Below are 18569 nucleotides of genomic sequence, written 5' to 3'. Positions count from 1 at the left end.
ATGTATAACATGGGGTGTGTCACATCCCATCTTTGTCTGTGAAGCACACAGATCACAGTCACAAGAACATGCTAACACACACTCTTGAGGTCGCTCAGGATTGTGTTAGAACTTGCTTGCAGTCTAACTTCAACCAGTCCTTGCAGAATCTCAGCCTTAGATTTTAACCAATTTGGAATTGATCCTTGCAGGAAAAAAAAAAAAAAAAAAAAAAAAGAAAAAAAAAAAAACCCTCAGTTTATACTTGCAGTCATCACTCACATTCAGCTACCAGCAGTTCTTCTGTTACCTCAAGCAATATGGAGCTATGCTTTTGTTATAAGAGGATCTCAGTTTCATATACCCTCTTGCCATCAATTTATAGTGCCTAGCACCGTGGCAATTGCAAAGACCTCAGAAACAATACATTGCTAGCCTATATGTTTTTAATTATATTTCCAAGTTTCATTTGCTGTTGGCAACTTGATGTTATTTTGATTTTGCTGAGGTGAAATATATGAGTTTCAAATACAGCTTTGAAATTGATTAGGAATTAATATGGCAGCATTACAGATGCAGTAGATTTAGGGCTGCTTTTGCAGCTCTGCACGAACTCCCATATGGAAAAACTATTGTGACCAGACCCAGAGTGACTTGAACAAAGTGGCTGAGACTGGAGACAGGAGATCAGAGAAAAAAAAATAAATAAGTAAAAGCAGAGGGAAAGTCTAGCATGGTGTAAAAGGGACACATGCATAACACAAACACACAGAAAACTACAGAAGCAAACAACAACAACAACAACAACAACAACAAAAACACAACACGAGTCATAACATAGAAAGGTGGGACTAGGTGGATTGGAGGGGTGGGGGGCGGGAGGGAGATTAAGCTTTCAAGGCAAACAGTAATTTTAAAATAACTCGTATAACTGGTAAATGAGTTCTCTGCACCTCTCAGGAGAACATTGACAAAATTAAACCTGGAATCCCCCAGTTGCAGCTGAGCTCAGCCCAGCCCCACGCAGCACACATGAGCATGTTCTGGCAGCGCTGCTTCTTAAAGCAGGGCTTGGAGCTCAGCTGGGGAGTAGGATTCTTGCTGACACTGAATCAGATGGAAGTGCCTGGGAGGGAATGTCTCAAATGTGGCTGCATTATACTATTAACCCTTCTGCCTTTCTTTTTCTGTAGGAGGTACATTAAGGGCACAATTTTTGTCATATTAAATACGCAGCTGTTACCAGGGTACATGTAGCTCTATGTACACAGCAGGACTATTCATGAGAAACAGAACAATGTGCGTGTGTATGTAGAACAATGTTTTTTAACCCGTATTCTGTCTTGTGTCAGCTGGTGGCTTCTTACATTTACAGACAAATTAAGCCCTTCCAAAGGTGAATGTGGCAGAAGGTTGCTAGCATCTGAGTGGCAATACATTCACCTCATGCTGTTGCCTTCACACACGTGAAGGGGGAGCAGAGGTTCAGAAGTGGTCCTTGCTCTGTCTTTAGAAAGGAGTAGCAGCAGTAACCCCCATGGACACACAGACAGAAAGCAGTTGAATGAAGTCACATTCTTAGTCCATCACTGGACATTCTGAACTGTAATAAAATACTAAAATACTGCAAGAAGAAAAACATTAACAATGTCCTGCTTAGCATCCATTTTTTGCATGCCTGCTCCTCTCACACAGACTTCCAATTAGGTTACTTGGTTTTAGTGGCTATCACTCACCTCTTATATTGACTTTATTAGAACTGTGATGTTGTCTTCAAGGTTTTCAAATGAAACACTTCTTTCAACTTTGTTCACACTTCTCAAATCTCTTTGTATACTGAGATTTCTTCAAAACTCAAATGTCTAATTAAAAATCAGTTTCTCAACTGACTTGAAAGCTCATATATCCTCCACACAAACCTGAAAAATAGAGAGAGAACTTCTCAAACACATGGCACCAATTATAGTGTTACAGTCATTTTGACTGGGGTGAACTGATGTTACTGCAGAGGATTAAATCCTTCCCACTTTCTAGATGCGTAGATTCAGAATCAGATCTGGATTTTGGACTGATCTGTATCTTTGCCAGCAACCTTTGCAATGCACTCAGAAGTCATCTGCACCGTTCTTCCAACTTTTTGTCAGATTGATGAATCTAGTACGGCCAAGCCAAGAGCTGAAAGCAGCAAACAGAAAAATATGCCACATCATTCCACTTAGAGATCTGATCTTGCTTACATTCAAGTCAGTGAGGCTTCACTGTAAGCACTTGCCTTACATGGAAACAGACCTTTTCAGTGATGTTATTGCATTATAAATAAATGAACGAATCCTGATGTATTTCCTGCTTCAAAAATGAGGGTCTTTGCAGAGCACCTGGCTTAGAATTTTTAAAGAAGCCTTTATAAGTTTTCAGTCAGAAATGTGTCCCTAAGTATTAAGTAGGATTTATTCTTCAAAAGGCAAAAGAGGAAGTCTGCACCTAAAAGTGTGTTTTTTTAAATGAATATTCAAATAAACCATTCCAGGCATGTGTGCCATGATTGTATATTGTATTGTAAAACAAGATTTTCAGAAAGGTTTTCTCAAATACACAATGTGAAGTCTCATATTTTCATGGTGTGACCTCACATGGCATTTTTAACTTTTATAGGTTTGTTACCCTTTATATATGCAAATAGTCACATTTACATGTGCACGTGCCATTCACACATCCAAATTAAAGGCAAATAAATGTTTTAGATTAAGGAGATTAATTTGTGGTGTCTCACGGTTGATACACTTTCTACAGAGGCTAGATCACTGAGACCCAAGTGCTGGGCTCTTATCCAAGAAGACAGATGGCAATTTCCGTTTGATAAGAGTTCATTTTTTTTTAGCAGCAAGGGAGCCCTGAAGTAACCATTTTTCTTGTGGGGAAAGCATCTTTCAGAAACCAGATAAATCATTCTAAAATAGACAAACACAGGAACCAAAGAACTAATCAACCTGAAGTGAGCTGAGTTGCAAGCCTTTTCAGAAAGTTTAGGACATGCTCTTTGCTTTCATCCTTGTCACACATGGGAACTACTTCAGAAAATTAGAGAATTCAGATTTTTTTTTTAAATATTCTTTCCTCTATCATGACCACCGATACAATTTATGGTTACTACTGTTGTAAAATTTCATCAAGCCAGATGAGGTAAATTCCTTATATTTACTGCATGTTTACGTGATGTACAAAATATACAATTATAAATGTTTTACAGAGTGCTTAAATATATTGGCAGCTTGCCATACTCGGTGAAGATGACTGATAATTTAAATCTGGAGCAGAGTGTGTCAGCTGGTATGGATCAGGAATATTTTGTACTTGTAAATGAAAGTGCTAAATGTGACATCTGGAAACCCACAGAACTGGGTCTGTGGGTAGTCTCCAAGTACTGACCAATTGCTAAAGGAGTCAGCTGCTCTTTATACTTATATATATTTACAATATTTCTAATATCTTAGTTGCCTTTCTGTACATACATGCTTATTTTTCTCCTCTTCTCTTAAATATAAAAGACATAAGCTCAGACATGATGACACCTTCCACTTTATCTCATAGGATTAGACCCAAATAGGATCCCTTTCATCTCTTTTCTCTCCATCACTAATGGAGCAGGAATGAAAATGGCTAGGGTGGTTTCCACTCACTCCTTGACTCCGTCCTAATATCTTCTTCATTATTCATGTTGCCAGTAGTTTTTTCCTGGAGATCTGGGAATGAAGTCTGCTTTTCATTTGCTTTGCCATGGCTCTCTTAAAAATATGTCTTTTTTGATAGTGTAAATTTTTATTGCAGTTTTTTTAGACTGGTTCCAATTTGACCAGCTTCTTGACACAATACTGTGAGAAATTTTGTGCATCCTCCTCTCTCCATGCCATATCAGGGTACACATGAGTGCTGCGTGCTTCCCATCACCCCATGTTGCATCACTTTGCATTGAATCAAGTCATGTCGCATCAGTGATACTGCTATCAGTACTTATTGCTGATAGAAAATTCAGCATAGATTTAGACAGCAAATAGCTCAGCCACAATAAATGTATATAATGAGCACATTAAGTATCTGTGAGAACCAGATATTTTAAGTGTCTCTGGCAGTCAGTGCTTTCAGATATTCCAGAATCCTTGTCTGTAAAATGTATTTGACACATAAATATCTGATATATGTGTGTATAGTAAAATGTCTGTCTCAGCAACCTATTTAGAACTCTAACCATCTGCAAGCATTTGCAAATGTAGACCTGTGCAGTTCTGAAACATTCACACACTATCATATGGGTCTGGTTATTATAACTATATTGTATAGTATAGGATATAAGCTGATTGTATCCCAACGCTAGAAATAACAATTGTTGACAGATATATTTTCTTCTAATTTGGGATTTGCTTCAAACATTTGCCTGCTGGGGCATATTTTTGAAGAGTTATGCATGATTAAGCTCAATGACAGACATTTTATTGGACATTTGACCATGTTCACTTATAAAAGCTAAATGTTGTAATTATCCTATTATATAAACTAAAGAGAAAGTTGGGGGGAGGGTCAAAATAATAATAATAATAATAATAATAATAATAATAATAATAATAATAATAATAAAAGTCTCTTACTGTAATCTGAAACATACAGAGTCCCCAAAGTGTTTGACCATAGTATACTTCTATATAAAACTAACTCACTTTATTTTATGTTGCTTATGTTACTTTCAATGTTACATCATATTATTGATTTTTGCTTTCATTTCTTGGGATCTGCATCCTCACAAATTTATTGAAAATATGACTTATTTTTGCTTAAGAACTAAAGATAAATTAAGCATGCAGAACTCAAGCACCTGTAGTTGAAAAAATTAGCTGCAAAATTCTATATAAAGGCTAAGTGGTCTTCTTACTGTTGATTGTTATAAGTATTTACTTGCCAGTTATCCCTGTGACATCTAGGTGTTTTCCCAGGATTAAACTGAAGCATTCTTTCCAGTGTCTTTTTTTTTTTTTTTTTCTAATTCTTTTGGGAATTTTGAGATGTAGTGTAGGTCTAGGGAGCAATCAATTGGTATAAGGTATACATGCATATTGAAAAGAATTAGGAATATAACCAGCAATTAGGAATATAATATCAATGCAATGCAATGAATTTACCAGAAGAGCCACTAGGGACATCCAGGAAAAGTGTACTCACATCAACTCATTCATGTTTAGAAACCAAGTATATGGGCATTGAGGTTGGAATGGTCTGCTTCTACACCTTCAAGGTGTTGAAGATATTTTCGTACTCTTGTTATTAGATATAGTGTGCAGTGACTGGAAGGGGATACAGGTGGGTTAGCCTGGGCCCACCCTGCTGCTCACTCACTACCTCCGTGGGATGGGGGTGAAAAATAAGATGAGAAAGCTTATAGCTCAAGATAGAGAAAGGGAGACTGCTTACCAATTACTGTAATGGACAAAACAGACTCAACTTGTGGAAAAATAATTTGTTTCATTTAAAATAGACTGAGAAACAAAAAGGCAAACACTAAAGCAACAACTTTCCTTCCCCCTCTCCCAGGCTCAACAATATTCCTTCACTCCTGACTCCTTCTATTCTACCCCAGCAGTGAAGGGGGATGAGAGGTTATGGTCAGTCCATAACTGCTGCTCCTTCCTCTTCACACTTTCCCACTGCTCTGGCATATGCTCTCCAAAGGTTGCAGATGCCATTATGAAATATCCATCTGCTCCAACATGGAGTCCTCCAAGGACAGCAGTGCTCCTGCAGGTAGAGACCTGCCCCACTGTGGAGCACCTCCACCTCCTGCTTCCTCTGAGCTTGGTGTTCCCTCATGTTTTCCTCTTCTTCCACTCCTCTTCTGCAGCTCCCTCACTACTGAAACCCTGACACCTACACACAATACAGATGGTAATGCCAAGCACAGTAACAAAATTAAATTGTGCCAGGGGAGGTTTAGGTTGGATATTAGGAAGAACTTCTTTACCAAAAGGGTTGTTAGGTATTGGAATAGGCTGCCCAGGGAAGTGGTTGAGTCACCATCCCTGGAGGTCTTCAAAAGACGTTTAGATACAGAGCTTAGGATATGGTGATACGGTTTAGTGGAGAACTTGTTAGTGTTAGGTCAGAGGCTGGACTAGGTGATCTTGGAGGTCTCTTCCAACCTAGATGATTCTGTGATTCTGTGAAAGTTGGCACCCTCAGAAGCCTATGCCCATTTTGAAACAGTCTTCTTAAGTCCAAATGACTGCTGAATCTGTCTCACAAGCTGCTGTGAAAAAAAATGTGAATAAAACCCACTAGATTTTAATGTGTAGTTCTTCTCATAATCTAAACAGATAAAATTCACTTAGGTTCTTAGGTAAGGGTCCATGTAAAAGCAAATGCAATGCTAATAAAAATTCATTTTTCACATAGTCTGAATAGAAAATTGTCATGTGTTTCTGATTGAAAGCCATTGCTAAATTCTTCTCAACTTCTAAGGTGTATTTAAATTAGAGTTTTTCTGTCCCTTGAAGAACATTGGTTTAGGTAAATGTAGCTGATCTTGAGTGAAGCTTCCTACAGAAAGGGTTGTCTGAGAATATAAGAAATCACAGAATCACACAATTGTAGGGGTAGGAAGGGACCTCGAAAGATCATCATGTCCAACCCCCTGCCAAAGCAGGTTCCTTAGAGCAGGCTGCCCAGGTAGGTGTCCAGATGGGCCTTGAATATCTCCAGAGCAGGAGACTCCACAACCTTCCTGGGCAGCCTGTTCCAGTGCTAAATGGAGGTTCTATCAGTCCCCAGTCAAATATACTGTTTTTCTATACTAATTTCATCACTAAGACGTATCCAGAAATATCAGAATTTTAAAAGCCTTCCTGAAAAACACAGATACTTTTTGTAAAATTAAGTTACACCTGCTGTTATTCCACAATATGTCTCTCCCTTCTCTGTTACCACATTCAGATAGCATATCTTCACTCTTAGGCTCTCATAAACATACTTTAGAAAACCCACAACATATAACTTTATTCTTAAACTGGCACTACATAAAGTGATCTTACCTTTCAGGTTATAGTCTGTCTTTCTCATGTGTTACTCTGGTATTCTGAAATGTTTTGACTTTTCATTTTATCAGTCAAACCATTTGTTTTTTCTCTGTACATTTGTTGAATGAGTGATACTGTAATCAGTGAAACTGGTTCTTTGCTTGCCAAATGAATGGAATGAAAGTTCAGTAGGATAAGCCCTCTAAAGAGAAATGTAAAATTGCTGCCTAGGCTATCAAATCCAATGTTGTATTCAACAATGCAGGACAGTTTTTCAGTTTCTCACAGTAATTTTACCAAGATACTAAGTTGGTTGGCTTTGGAGGGAAAAAAAAAAAAAAAAAAAAGGTTGGGGGGGAGAGAAATAGGAAGAAAAAAAGAAGGAGAAAAAAATTACTTGTGGCATTCAAGAAGCTACTTACATCATTGACTCTACTACACTTCTGTTGATATTTTGCTTTTAGAAGACTATTTTTTAAACCTAACAACTCTCACATCACATCAGTTTTAGGATCTTTAAAGTAGCACCTCTTTCATTCCCCTGTCGTTACGTACAGGGTAGTTTTATTTGTGTGAGTTCATTTGTGTGAGGTAGTTTATTTGTGTGAGCAGTGGAATGGCTTCTGTTTAATGCTGAGGTAGAGCAGAAAAACTTTCCTTCAAACGTTCAGCTTTGGGAAGTCAGAAAAATGTACTGAAGCTACTCTCGTTATTATGAGATTCTTCATCATAAAGTTTGCTTCTTCAAATAATCTTGTCATTAGCAGAGGCATCCTCGAGAAGGCTGACCTGTCACTTTAAACTAAGATCACTATTACCTGTTGTTATGGTTGGGGGCAGAAATTTGGGCACTGGAATTGACAGCTCTGAAGGTCTCAGCCTTCCAAATGAAACCATTATTTAAATACAGAAACAAAATGGGAAGATTCTTTGTGAGATCTTTCATAATATAGTTCTAATATTTAAAGCAAATGTTCTTAGGGATCCAACCTGCATTAAGAAATGGCATAAACCTCTCAAGTCAGAGATTTTATATTTAAAAGAAGAGCAAGATACAATATGTCAGAAGTTATCCTGAGGTCCAGATGTAATGAAATGAGATGGATTTCTCCATACCCAATCTGTTCTTGATATAGAAGGGGTCAGTTTAGTAGAGCATAACTTGCAGTCAACAGCTTCCCAAAGCACTCAAATAAAAATTCATCTTCTCTTTTTAATCAGACTTACGAAGGGATGGTTTATATGCGTTTGGAAGTCTCTTACCCTGTGAGTTGGCCCATTCACTGTGATTTTTCCTGGAATATAGTACTACCCAGGGTACCTATGCATATCATAGCCTCTGCCATCATTTTTAATAAGTAGCTTATCTCTGTGATGCAACTAAAAGCAATCCTGAGTGTCTCCAGGGTTTGTTGTAATTAAATTTTATTGTTGTATTTGAAAATGTACAGTTTTTGAAAACTGGAGCAAGAAAAATGGAAAGAAGATTCTAGGAGATGACAGTCTGATTTTTAACAGGCTTTAACCCTTTGTAGTTTACTTACAAGCTTGCTTATGATCCCAAATAACTGTTCCTATATGCTATGGTAGCTTTAAACTATAGCCACCAGTATATTAGCTGATGTCAGATAACCATGCAAAGATTATTATTTATACCTACCGTCAAATCCTGCAGGATCATAGGTGCAGTAATTTGTGGGTGCCTAACAAGACAGCCTTTTCTGAAAGTCCTATAATCTGGCTGCTGCCACTTTCTTCTCCAAGCATTTACAGCTAGTAACACTGGTTATTCCAAGTCCCACTGATGGCCATGAAGTGGTATAGAGGAGGCAAAGTTTACCAACTTCTAGTTTGTGCAATAAAGAAATTTCACTGTTTTGAACAGCAGACTGAGTAGTTTATCTATTCTGTTATCTGGCATTACACTGCTGTGCTCAGACAACACCACCCAAGTCACTGAGGAGTGCATTCACCTACATTTGGGCTCACACCCTGTGCAGTCAGTGCAATTGCCTACACTCTACATTCAGGGACTGAGCTTTGCCTTGGTCATTGCGCCCATCTCTGCTCTTTTCAAATCTCATCAAGACTGCTAATCAGTCATTACAGTTTTCCCCTTTGTGCTTTATTCCTGCTTGGTTTTCTTCCCATGGAGTGAAGCAGGCTGGTTTTGGAGCACAACATAGCATTTTTTTTCCAAATCAAAATATTTTCTCCAACAAAGTCATATTTTCTGTCTAGAGTTCCTACTAATCTTTATTTAGTTATTTACTTTACAATTTCTAGAGGGATTAGATGTGCCCAAGGCACCCCTTTAGGCAACACTTTATATCAAGGTTCCATTTATAAATACTTCATGAAGGGGTAATGAATGATTAATAGATGTTTTAATGTATGACCAATCAATTGTTGTAGATTTCATAATGTCCAACAGACAAGTAGGTTTCTTATAAGCATACATTATAACCATATCTGACATCTTCTACTGATGGGCTTCTAAACATCTATAACATACACACTATTCATATCTGTAACATGCTTAAAACATCTACTAATCGCTGATTAATTTTTTATAGCCTATTTTGAAGCAGAGCTTGTCTTAGAGCACATCCCTTGCTGGTGTCTGTGACTCTCCATTTCTATAGGATTGTAAATTTTCTTTTCATGTTAAGACTCAGAAATTCTTTTAATTTGAGCTCAAATGTCAAGTTTTCCTGTGTTAGTTTGTGTGTTTTCACATCAGCTTAAGAAAAAGAGCCTTTGCTGTCGCAATACTTCTTTCTCCATTAAACTTCTATCTGCTTTACTCCACTATTTCCCCATTAAACTTCTGTCTACTTTACTCCACTATTGTGCATTTGCAAGCTCTGCTAAAATGCAATGATTCTTAGGGAGCAAACCCACTCTTTGCTATATTTTCAGCCTGTTGAATTCAGTTTCTCTGATTGGTGTCAGGGGTGATGTCTCCCAGTGTTTTTGTTTGTTTTTTTTTGGTCATCCCTGTGTACTTGGTTCAAAATTCTCAGAAAAGGATGGGGAAATACAAACCTTACAATGATCCAGTAAATGAGCCATTTCCCAGAGGATGTTTCATTCCAACAGGGGAGTACACCTGTCACATCTGATAAACCCAAGTGCTGATATGAGTGTACCTCCCTGGTATTCCTAGCACCACCTGAATGGCTTTTCACTAAGGTGAAAGCCATGAGTGTGCTCTGTGCTTTATATAGAACACCCAGGTAGAAGAGACTAAGAGGGCATTACAGCTCACTTTCTGAAAACTTTTGTCAGTCTTGTAATTAATCATTTGCAGTTGAGAAACAGTAGTTTGCTTAGTATCTTTCTTGTAGATTTTGCAAATGGAAATAGACATTTTTGAATTTGTAGCTGATTTATACTGAACTGATTTACCTAGACATTGAGACCAGATCTTTAGTTATATAAATTAAAAGGAAATGTTTTTAATTTGTTGTTGTTGTTTTTCATTTCTGGAGTCATTGGTTAGTCCCTGTTTTGAATATTACCAGGCAAACATTCTACTCCCCTTCAAATCAAATGCTATTTTTTCAGTGATTGCTGTTAACAGCAGGATTAAGCTGCTACACTTGTAGCATTAGATTGTTGAATCTAAAGGAATACAATAGGCATAACTCAAGAAAATTTGGAAAAATGCACAAAAATAAAAGTTTTATTCTTCAATATCAACATTGAATGTCTTTTTTTTTTTTTAAAGCATTCATTGTCAAAGAGACAAAAACATCATAACATCTCAAAACTGCTTAATCTTTTGAAGTACAAAGGGCTTTTTGTCCCCATGTAAGCACAATCACCTGTACGTTATCCAATTAGCACTCTGTTTCTGTGTTTATCAGAGGTTTCACCATGATTTTTCTTTCTTTTTTTCAGCTGGTTAATAATCCACTAGCAAGTCAAGCAGCAGCGGCTGCAGCAGCAGCAGCCATGGGCTCAATAGCAAGCTCCCAGGCCTTTGGCAATGCCCTCTCCAGTCTTCAGGGGGTCACAGGTCAACTCGTCACTAATGCACAAGGACAGGTGAGTAGAAGATGGAGATAACAGTGAATTCTGATGGCAGGCTGATCTTGGGGGGAAAAAATGAATTCTGCTTGTATGACAGCAATATAAAAGTTCACATATTGAAGATAAATAAATATTAATTTACTAGACAAGGTAAGAAATGGAAAGTCTAAGAACTGGAAAGAAGTTAGGAGCTGTTAGAAAAAGCTTTTTCAAAACAGAAAAGGATTGGTTTTGTTTGTTTGTTTTTAAATCCAGCCTTTAGAAAACATCATAATAGTGCGATAATATGGTTATTTAAAAGCCCAGTAACCTTGTGATTCTTAACAAATGTACCAGCTTTCTTCTTCTATTTATGTAGGCCTAATGACAGACAGGTATTAAATATTTTCAGTAAAGGAACATCAATTAAATCATAATGAAGTATCCATGATGGATTTAACTGGGTGGCTTACTTGTTTGCTTGTTAATTAAATTAAACAATTTGCAATGAATATGCCAGTCTGTAATGCAAATTTAGGAGAAACGTTTGTTCCAGAATTTTTCAAACAGAAATTTGAACAAGGTTTAGAGTGTATCTAAAAGATAAATTGTGCATATTGTGTAAATACTATGTAAAAGCGTGTACCACCTGCATTTGGGAGGTGTTTAATTGTTATGAAGTATTTCAGTTTTGGTCTTAATATGTTGCAGAAAGATATGTATCTGAATTCATATAAGTAAATAACTCCATTGATGCAACGTTCTTAAGTAGCTTTCATATTGTGGCCACTGTCATTCTTTATTCCAGGTACCAGAAATTAAATTAACACAAACACTTTTTTCACATAAAGACATTGTAACAGATCTGTGAATATAACTTAAAACTGGACCAGGTAACTGAGTAATTTGTATGCCATTATTCTATATCTGGAGAATTAGGTGTACAGTAATACCAGCAGTGCTTATGTGGATGTTAGGCCCTGTAAACATTTATTGCAATGATGCAGCTAGTGTAATATATGAAAGGTTAGTTTCTACTCTCACTATTTACTGTGGAAGGAAAAAAAGCATGAAGAATATGTTTTTTCCAATAATTTTCTATCATCATGTTATTTGATTGGAACAGAGGCTACATTTTCAGTTTGGGCCCATTAAAAATAAAAGACAGCATGTTATAGAATCCACCCTCTTTTTTGACATAATACATAAACGAAGATGCATCCTGAGCTTTACTATCCCCTTCCAAGTCCCAGGAAAAAAAAAATGCTGACCTTGTTATATTTACTGGGTGGGTGCAGAATTGTTCCATCACTACCCCGAGGGTTGAACGATGGAGCTTGTCAAAGTGAGGCCTTATCTAATGAATCATCTTATCGCAGGTGCACACCACACATATTAAAGGAGGATTGTATGAACAATGTGCCCTCTACAATAACCTTTCAATGTCTACTTTAACCCTTGTTTCAATCCCTTTTCATCAAAGGATCATTTTATGCAGCCAGCTTTAAATGGAGGCTCTCAAAAGCCTATTAAGATTTCTGGAGGGATGGGGTATTGGTTTGAAAGAAAAGTTGGTTATAATGCCTATAACTCATAGTCAGATCAGCTCCAACCCAGAAGCCTGCTTGTCTCTGTCTGTGCTCCAGAAGTGGTTCACAATCACCTCTCATATGAGGCACTTGGCACCAATGTGCATTGTAAGAGCTGAAGATACAAACCCAGACTAGTAGTTCAGCAGTTTTTCCCTTATGTGTTCTCCACAGAAAACATAAAGTATGGACACTCATTGAATGCTTAAAAAAAAAAAAAATCCTACATAAAATCAAGTTACAAATTCAGTCAGACCGAGTCTTGTTTATTCTACACAAAACATGAAGTCCTGCAATTCCACAGGTTGCAGATAAAGAGAAGACAAAGGAAGAATCTTCCTCTATTGTAGGATAAAATTACAGAATCTGTCTGCCTAGCTCTTTTTAAAAGGGGTTATATTTTTATAAGCTGTTTTTACAAATGTTCCTTGACTCAGTACTGGAGACCTCACTGCAATATATATAAATATTAACTGTGCAACATAAAACCCTATTTTTACAATAATATTACAATATTCAGCATAAAGCCATATTTTTACATTCCCTACAAATGAAAAACACGCGAATGAACAAACAAACAAACAAAAAAAAACATAGCAACTAAACAAGAACTGAAAGGTACATTTCTTCAAAATTGGGAGTGTAAGTGAATTGGGATGCCTCCATTTTTTAATGATCTACTAGGAGTCGTTAAGGAGCTGTATTTCCATGATATGTTAAGAATCTGCCATTTGAAAATTGCCTCCTTCAAAGAATCACAAGTGTGACACCCGGAAATCCCTCTTGAAAATACAAGGCTGGATGACTTACCAGACTGTTCCTATGTGCAATCTTTGTCGTTATATGCTGCTCCTTCTATAGGAAGTCAAGGCTTGTAAATGTCCATCTGTCTGACTAAATATATGGTGATCAGTAATCCCAGGAGACATGAAGCTGTAGGTCAAATCCAAGATCCTCTGGCAAATTTAGGGAAATGATCTTTTAAATGACATATGGTATGGCCTTAATTCCCAGTAGTCTAGGAGTCCTTACAATCCAAATAGCAAAATTATATATATTAACAAATATTTGTATAGCATATTTGTTATTAATTTAATTATTGATTTCACAGTGAAGGTATGTTTTTTTTTTCCTTTGAATGGCAATATGAACTGTAATACTGGAGCTCCCCAAGACCACTGTAGCAAAGAGATCTAATCCATTGGAATAATACGTCTATATCACCTGATTAATTTGATATAGTACAGGTAGAGGACTCTAAATCAAATTTTCATTTTCAGAGGCATATTATGAAGAGCTATTGGCCCATGTAACGCTGCTTACATTCTGTTTGCCCTCAGCACTTTCCAGGAAGCATTTGCAGGACTGGACTTTTATATCTTAAATTTAAAGGCAAGAGTAGCAGAAATGCTCTATTCTACCCTGTCAATTTATACTGATTTCAAAGTGAAGCTGTCCACCCACTCAGCTTCAGCCTGCCCTTATAGGAGGATCCCAGTTCCGTTTCTGTACTTGGCTTCTTTAGAGATATAGGAACCAGAAACTCTTTTTTCTTTTTTTCTCTGCAAATGAAAGAAAATATTAAGAGGTTTTAGTGTTTTACTGTCTATTAAGTACACGACATGTTTACTTTAGCTGTTCTTTTTAGCTTCTGTGTAAGGAGATGAACTGCGAAAATATGGAAACATGGCTGATGGTTACTGTAAATGCTATCTGCCAGCAAGTTTTCTACTTGACTAAAACATGGAACTAAATTGTCATTAGTCACATTCATGTAAGTCTCTTGATATCAGCAGAATCAAATACATTTTAACCAAGGCTGACTAAGTTCAATTTCATTTTTAGAAAGGTGTGAGTTTTTTATTAGGGGAAAAAAATAATAATTCTAATTCAGCAATTACAAAGTACCAATTTTAACTTAAAGACTAAAAACAAAATAGCATGATAAGAGCTGTTGGCAATATGAATTGTCTTGTGGTTAAGGAGAAGAATATATTGTATTTTCTGATAGGTTAATAGGAAAGCAGTATATGCATGGTGTAATTGTATAGCGCATACGAGAATTTAATAGGGATGATATCAATATAATCTAAGAATGCCTTTGAAGGAACTCAGCCTTCACTGTGCCTATGGCTTACTACTTAGGTATGAAAACCTTCTGCGTATGAAAATCCTTGGACACAGCTCCCCCCTAGCAATTAACAAAAATAACTACTTTTTGAGAGTTGTAATCCACAAGTAGCTCAGAAAAGTAAATGGAGAAAGGGGCATTGTTGGTCCAATTAGATAGTAGGAGTACTTTGGTTCTCGTTATTCTGATGAGAGGATACACATTTGCTCTTTGAGCTTCTTGATGGTAAACGGTGCTAATGAGGCCTGATGGATTCCCTGCTCCTAACAAGCCTCTCAGCAGTGCGAGTGATTACAATGGAGATAGATTTGATGGGATGCGCTCCCTTTTGTAGTGTCTCAGCTGCTGACACTCTGCGACATAATCAGGTCACAGAGCCGGTCACAGCCATCAGCAAAAGCCATAGCTCTATCCCTCATTATTAAAGTGCATTATTCAGTTCCAGGCCTTCACAATACTGCCAAGGGCCTTTTTGTCTTCTTTTTTTTTGTTAAGCATCAGTTCTCAAACACAAGGGTTAATAAAATCATCAGCTAAAGAACTAGTAAATTAAAGAAATGGAAATAAAGCACCTCCTTTCAAATCCATTGAAGGATCACAATTAAATAAGCAGGGAATTTCTCGTCACCACATACTTTACTATACAATGCAATATGTCATGTGCAATAAAAACAAGGAATAGGATTTTGAAAAATAGCATTGTCCTCATTGTGGACTGGCTTGGAAAGTACTAAAGTATCTCTCATTCAGAAGGGAAATTCTGTCTTGCCAACTATTACATATGTACACGTAGATAGTATTACTTTCACAATTTTCTGTAACTTTTTTTTTTTCATGGTAAGAATTACCTACAAACTGAATCTACAGTCCTAAGTGTAGCAGCTGTCTTGCCTTAGTTAAAGTGGTTGAGGTCACAATCTGGAAAGTATATGACAGGCCATGGTGCTAGGAGCAATCCATTCCCACATACAAGGCCATTGCCTTCTTTTGAAGAGTGAGCTGATTACAAAATCGTGTGGTAAATGGTGATTTCAGCTTTTTTTCTTCTATTCTGGTGATGCTGAAGTGGGGCTATCTCACCTCCAGTACAAAATATTTTTTAAATCTGAAGTAGTATTTTAATCCAATTTAGTTAAGCTGATGAGAAAAAAACAGTGGAGACTGATTTGAGATTTTTTTTTTTTTTTTAAGTTCTTGTTTCAGTTTTATTTCAGCTGATTATGAGCAGGTTTCACCCAAAATCAAAGTAACATATTCTGATATTGAGGTTTGTACCTTTACAGAATTTACATTGTTTCTGCTAAATCACTTTGAAGTACATATTTAATGACAATAGTATAATTTTGTGTATACATACAAGCAAAGGAACGAACACATTGTTTCTCTTACCTTGTTGTTATACATTGCTTTTTTTTTTTTTTTCCCTGTTGTTCAACACTACAATTGTTCTTCCTTTTTCTTGCTGGTAGAGCATGCTATGACAAGCAAAAGAGTCTATGCATATGAAAAGCTACTTCTAAAACTTCCAGTGTTCTTGAACCACAGATGCAAGAATCTCTTGACAGCTGCAAGTCAATATAAAGAGCTATGCAAAGTAGTGTAAACACTAGTACAAAATTAGTAGTCCTCTCCAAGAACGTAGATTATACACAGACATGTGACCTAGTCTTTTTTTTACACTAACGAACTAAATTGGCAGCTCTCAATGGGAATGCAAGGTGAGACTCCCTATAGGACTTAAAGTAGGATGATGTTTGGTTTGGGTTTTGTTTTTCAATTCTTTCCAGAAGTTCTAGGAGGCCCAAAGCCATGTAATGAGTAACACTTCCCAAAGTCTTTCTGAATATGTTTAATTCATACTATTCTCCAGGTGTGCTATGTCCATCAGCCTTTTCTCTTAACAATTGTTATCATGGCCACATCTGTTTCAGCCACACAACTGTAATACATGTTAAGCTCTAATATTTTAGCTCTCACAACATCTAATAGTACTCACAAAAAGTTAAACAATAATTGTTTAAATGGTGGCTGCTAACAATGTCTTCCAAACGCGAAGATTGACAGAAATCTGAATAGGTGGTATCAGATTGGTATGTATTAAGGAAATTTCATGACAAGCCCGAGATAATAAAAGAGGTGAATTTGAGGGAATGGCTAGAGAGGGGGATTATAATACTTTAAGAACATTTATAATAACATTTAAGAACATTTACTGGGAAACCCATTGCCAGGAGAATCTGTTTTTACACACCTTCATATTAATTTATTACATTTCTGCTGGGTGTAGTCTTATTCTCTGTTTTTACCCTCAAAGTTTCATGGAGATGAATACACATAGCTTAGCTGTTTGCAGGAAGAAAAGGGCACATATTATGAGCAAAGATCAGTTGTAAGTGAAGATTTTTTTTTTTTCCATTGGTTTCCTCTCCCCACAGCTAAACATCAAGGAGGCTGTTTGTTTAATTACCTCCCATGTGAATTTGAATCAAAAGACAAATAATTCTTTTAACATACTCCTGCTGACTGTGTCTTTATTTTACTGTTGAGTTTGTCTAACCTCAGTTTTAGCCACAGTGGCATAAATATGAAAATCTATGAACCAAAGTCTCAGGTCATGCAACTTGGTAATATCACTGAAATAGACAGGTAGAGAGAGTAAGGCAAGAGCCAGCTCAACTGTTCTGTCTGTTATGGGCAGTGATCACTAATAAATTTTGGATATCCACATTTTTAAAAACACTTGGGGAACAAAAACCAGTTACCATCTGCAATGCGGAAAAGTGATACTCAATTAATCCCTCATAACAAAAAGAAATTCTGAACCACCGTGGTGCCACTATACTTAATGGAGGGAAACTAGCCTTCTCACAGGAAGGAAAAAAGGACAGTGAAAAAAAGAATCAGAAAATGATTGCAAAAATGTTGCAGAAACAGTATTATCAGCTGGTAACCTGCTTGGACAAAGACTCCAACTTTAAAGTAGAAACACCACCACTTTCCTCCAAAGCTGCAAAATAATAATAATAATAATAATATTAGGATGAAGTAGTTCATGCCAGCTGCTGAACTGAATTAAATATTCTTAAAGTGGAGGAGATTACAATTCCCCCCCTCCCCTGCTCTCCCCCTTCCCCTTACCAAAAAAGAAGACACCAAGACAAGAGCTGATAAGTTGCAAATAGGAATTGCAAGGGAAATACCATTATTTAAGAATAACATGGAACTTTTCCTTACTGCAAAACACATACTGGAGCCATACTGGATCACAGCTCTCCAGTTAGATGTAACAAGTCTCCAGTTAGATGTAACAAGGAAAGGATAATTGTGGATTGAAATCCCTATGAGCTTGAAACTGATCAAGTTGTGAGTACCAAGCTTCACACTTCAGATCTGTAGTTGGCTTGCCTGGATCTCTGCCAAGATTTTTGATCTCTGACATAATTTTTTTCAGAGGTGCCTACATCTTATTTTCAAAAGCAACTTACATACCTGTAGGAACCTGAGTTTCATTCAGTGTTAGGAGTCGTAGTGCTTGAAGGCATGCCTACACACTGTAAGAGAGCATTGCAAGGAAGCTCCAAGAGACAGTACATTTATATATCACAGCCAGTGCCATATTAGCACTGATCCCAGAAACCAGAAATCTTGGTGGTATGTGTTATGGCTGGACTAATTAATCCGGCTTCTCAATAAGGTGATGTAGGATCTAGCTCATTAGTCACTAGCTCCAGGGTCTTGGTAGCACGCTGTATTACATGGAGTAAAGACACTGTAGGAAGATGCAAAAGCCTGGAACAT

The 18569-nt window shown here is 37.0% G+C and overlaps 1 protein-coding gene across 1 annotated transcript in view; it reads left to right on the top strand.

Moving 5' to 3' along the window:
* Positions 1-18569, top strand: part of POU6F2 (POU class 6 homeobox 2) — a gene marked incomplete at its 3' end in the record, with an annotated part of 316938 nt that overhangs the window by 249476 nt on the left and 48893 nt on the right. Inside the window, exon 6 of the mRNA XM_082752801.1 lies at positions 10941-11087. Coding sequence (XP_082608927.1) covers positions 10941-11087 — 147 coding nt within the window. The remainder of the gene's footprint in view (positions 1-10940; positions 11088-18569) is intronic.

Source organism: Aythya marila (genome assembly GCF_965140915.1).
Source record: "Aythya marila genome assembly, chromosome: 2".
Taxonomy (NCBI): Eukaryota; Metazoa; Chordata; class Aves; order Anseriformes; family Anatidae; genus Aythya; species Aythya marila.
This window is presented reverse-complemented; position numbering and strand designations above follow the sequence as displayed.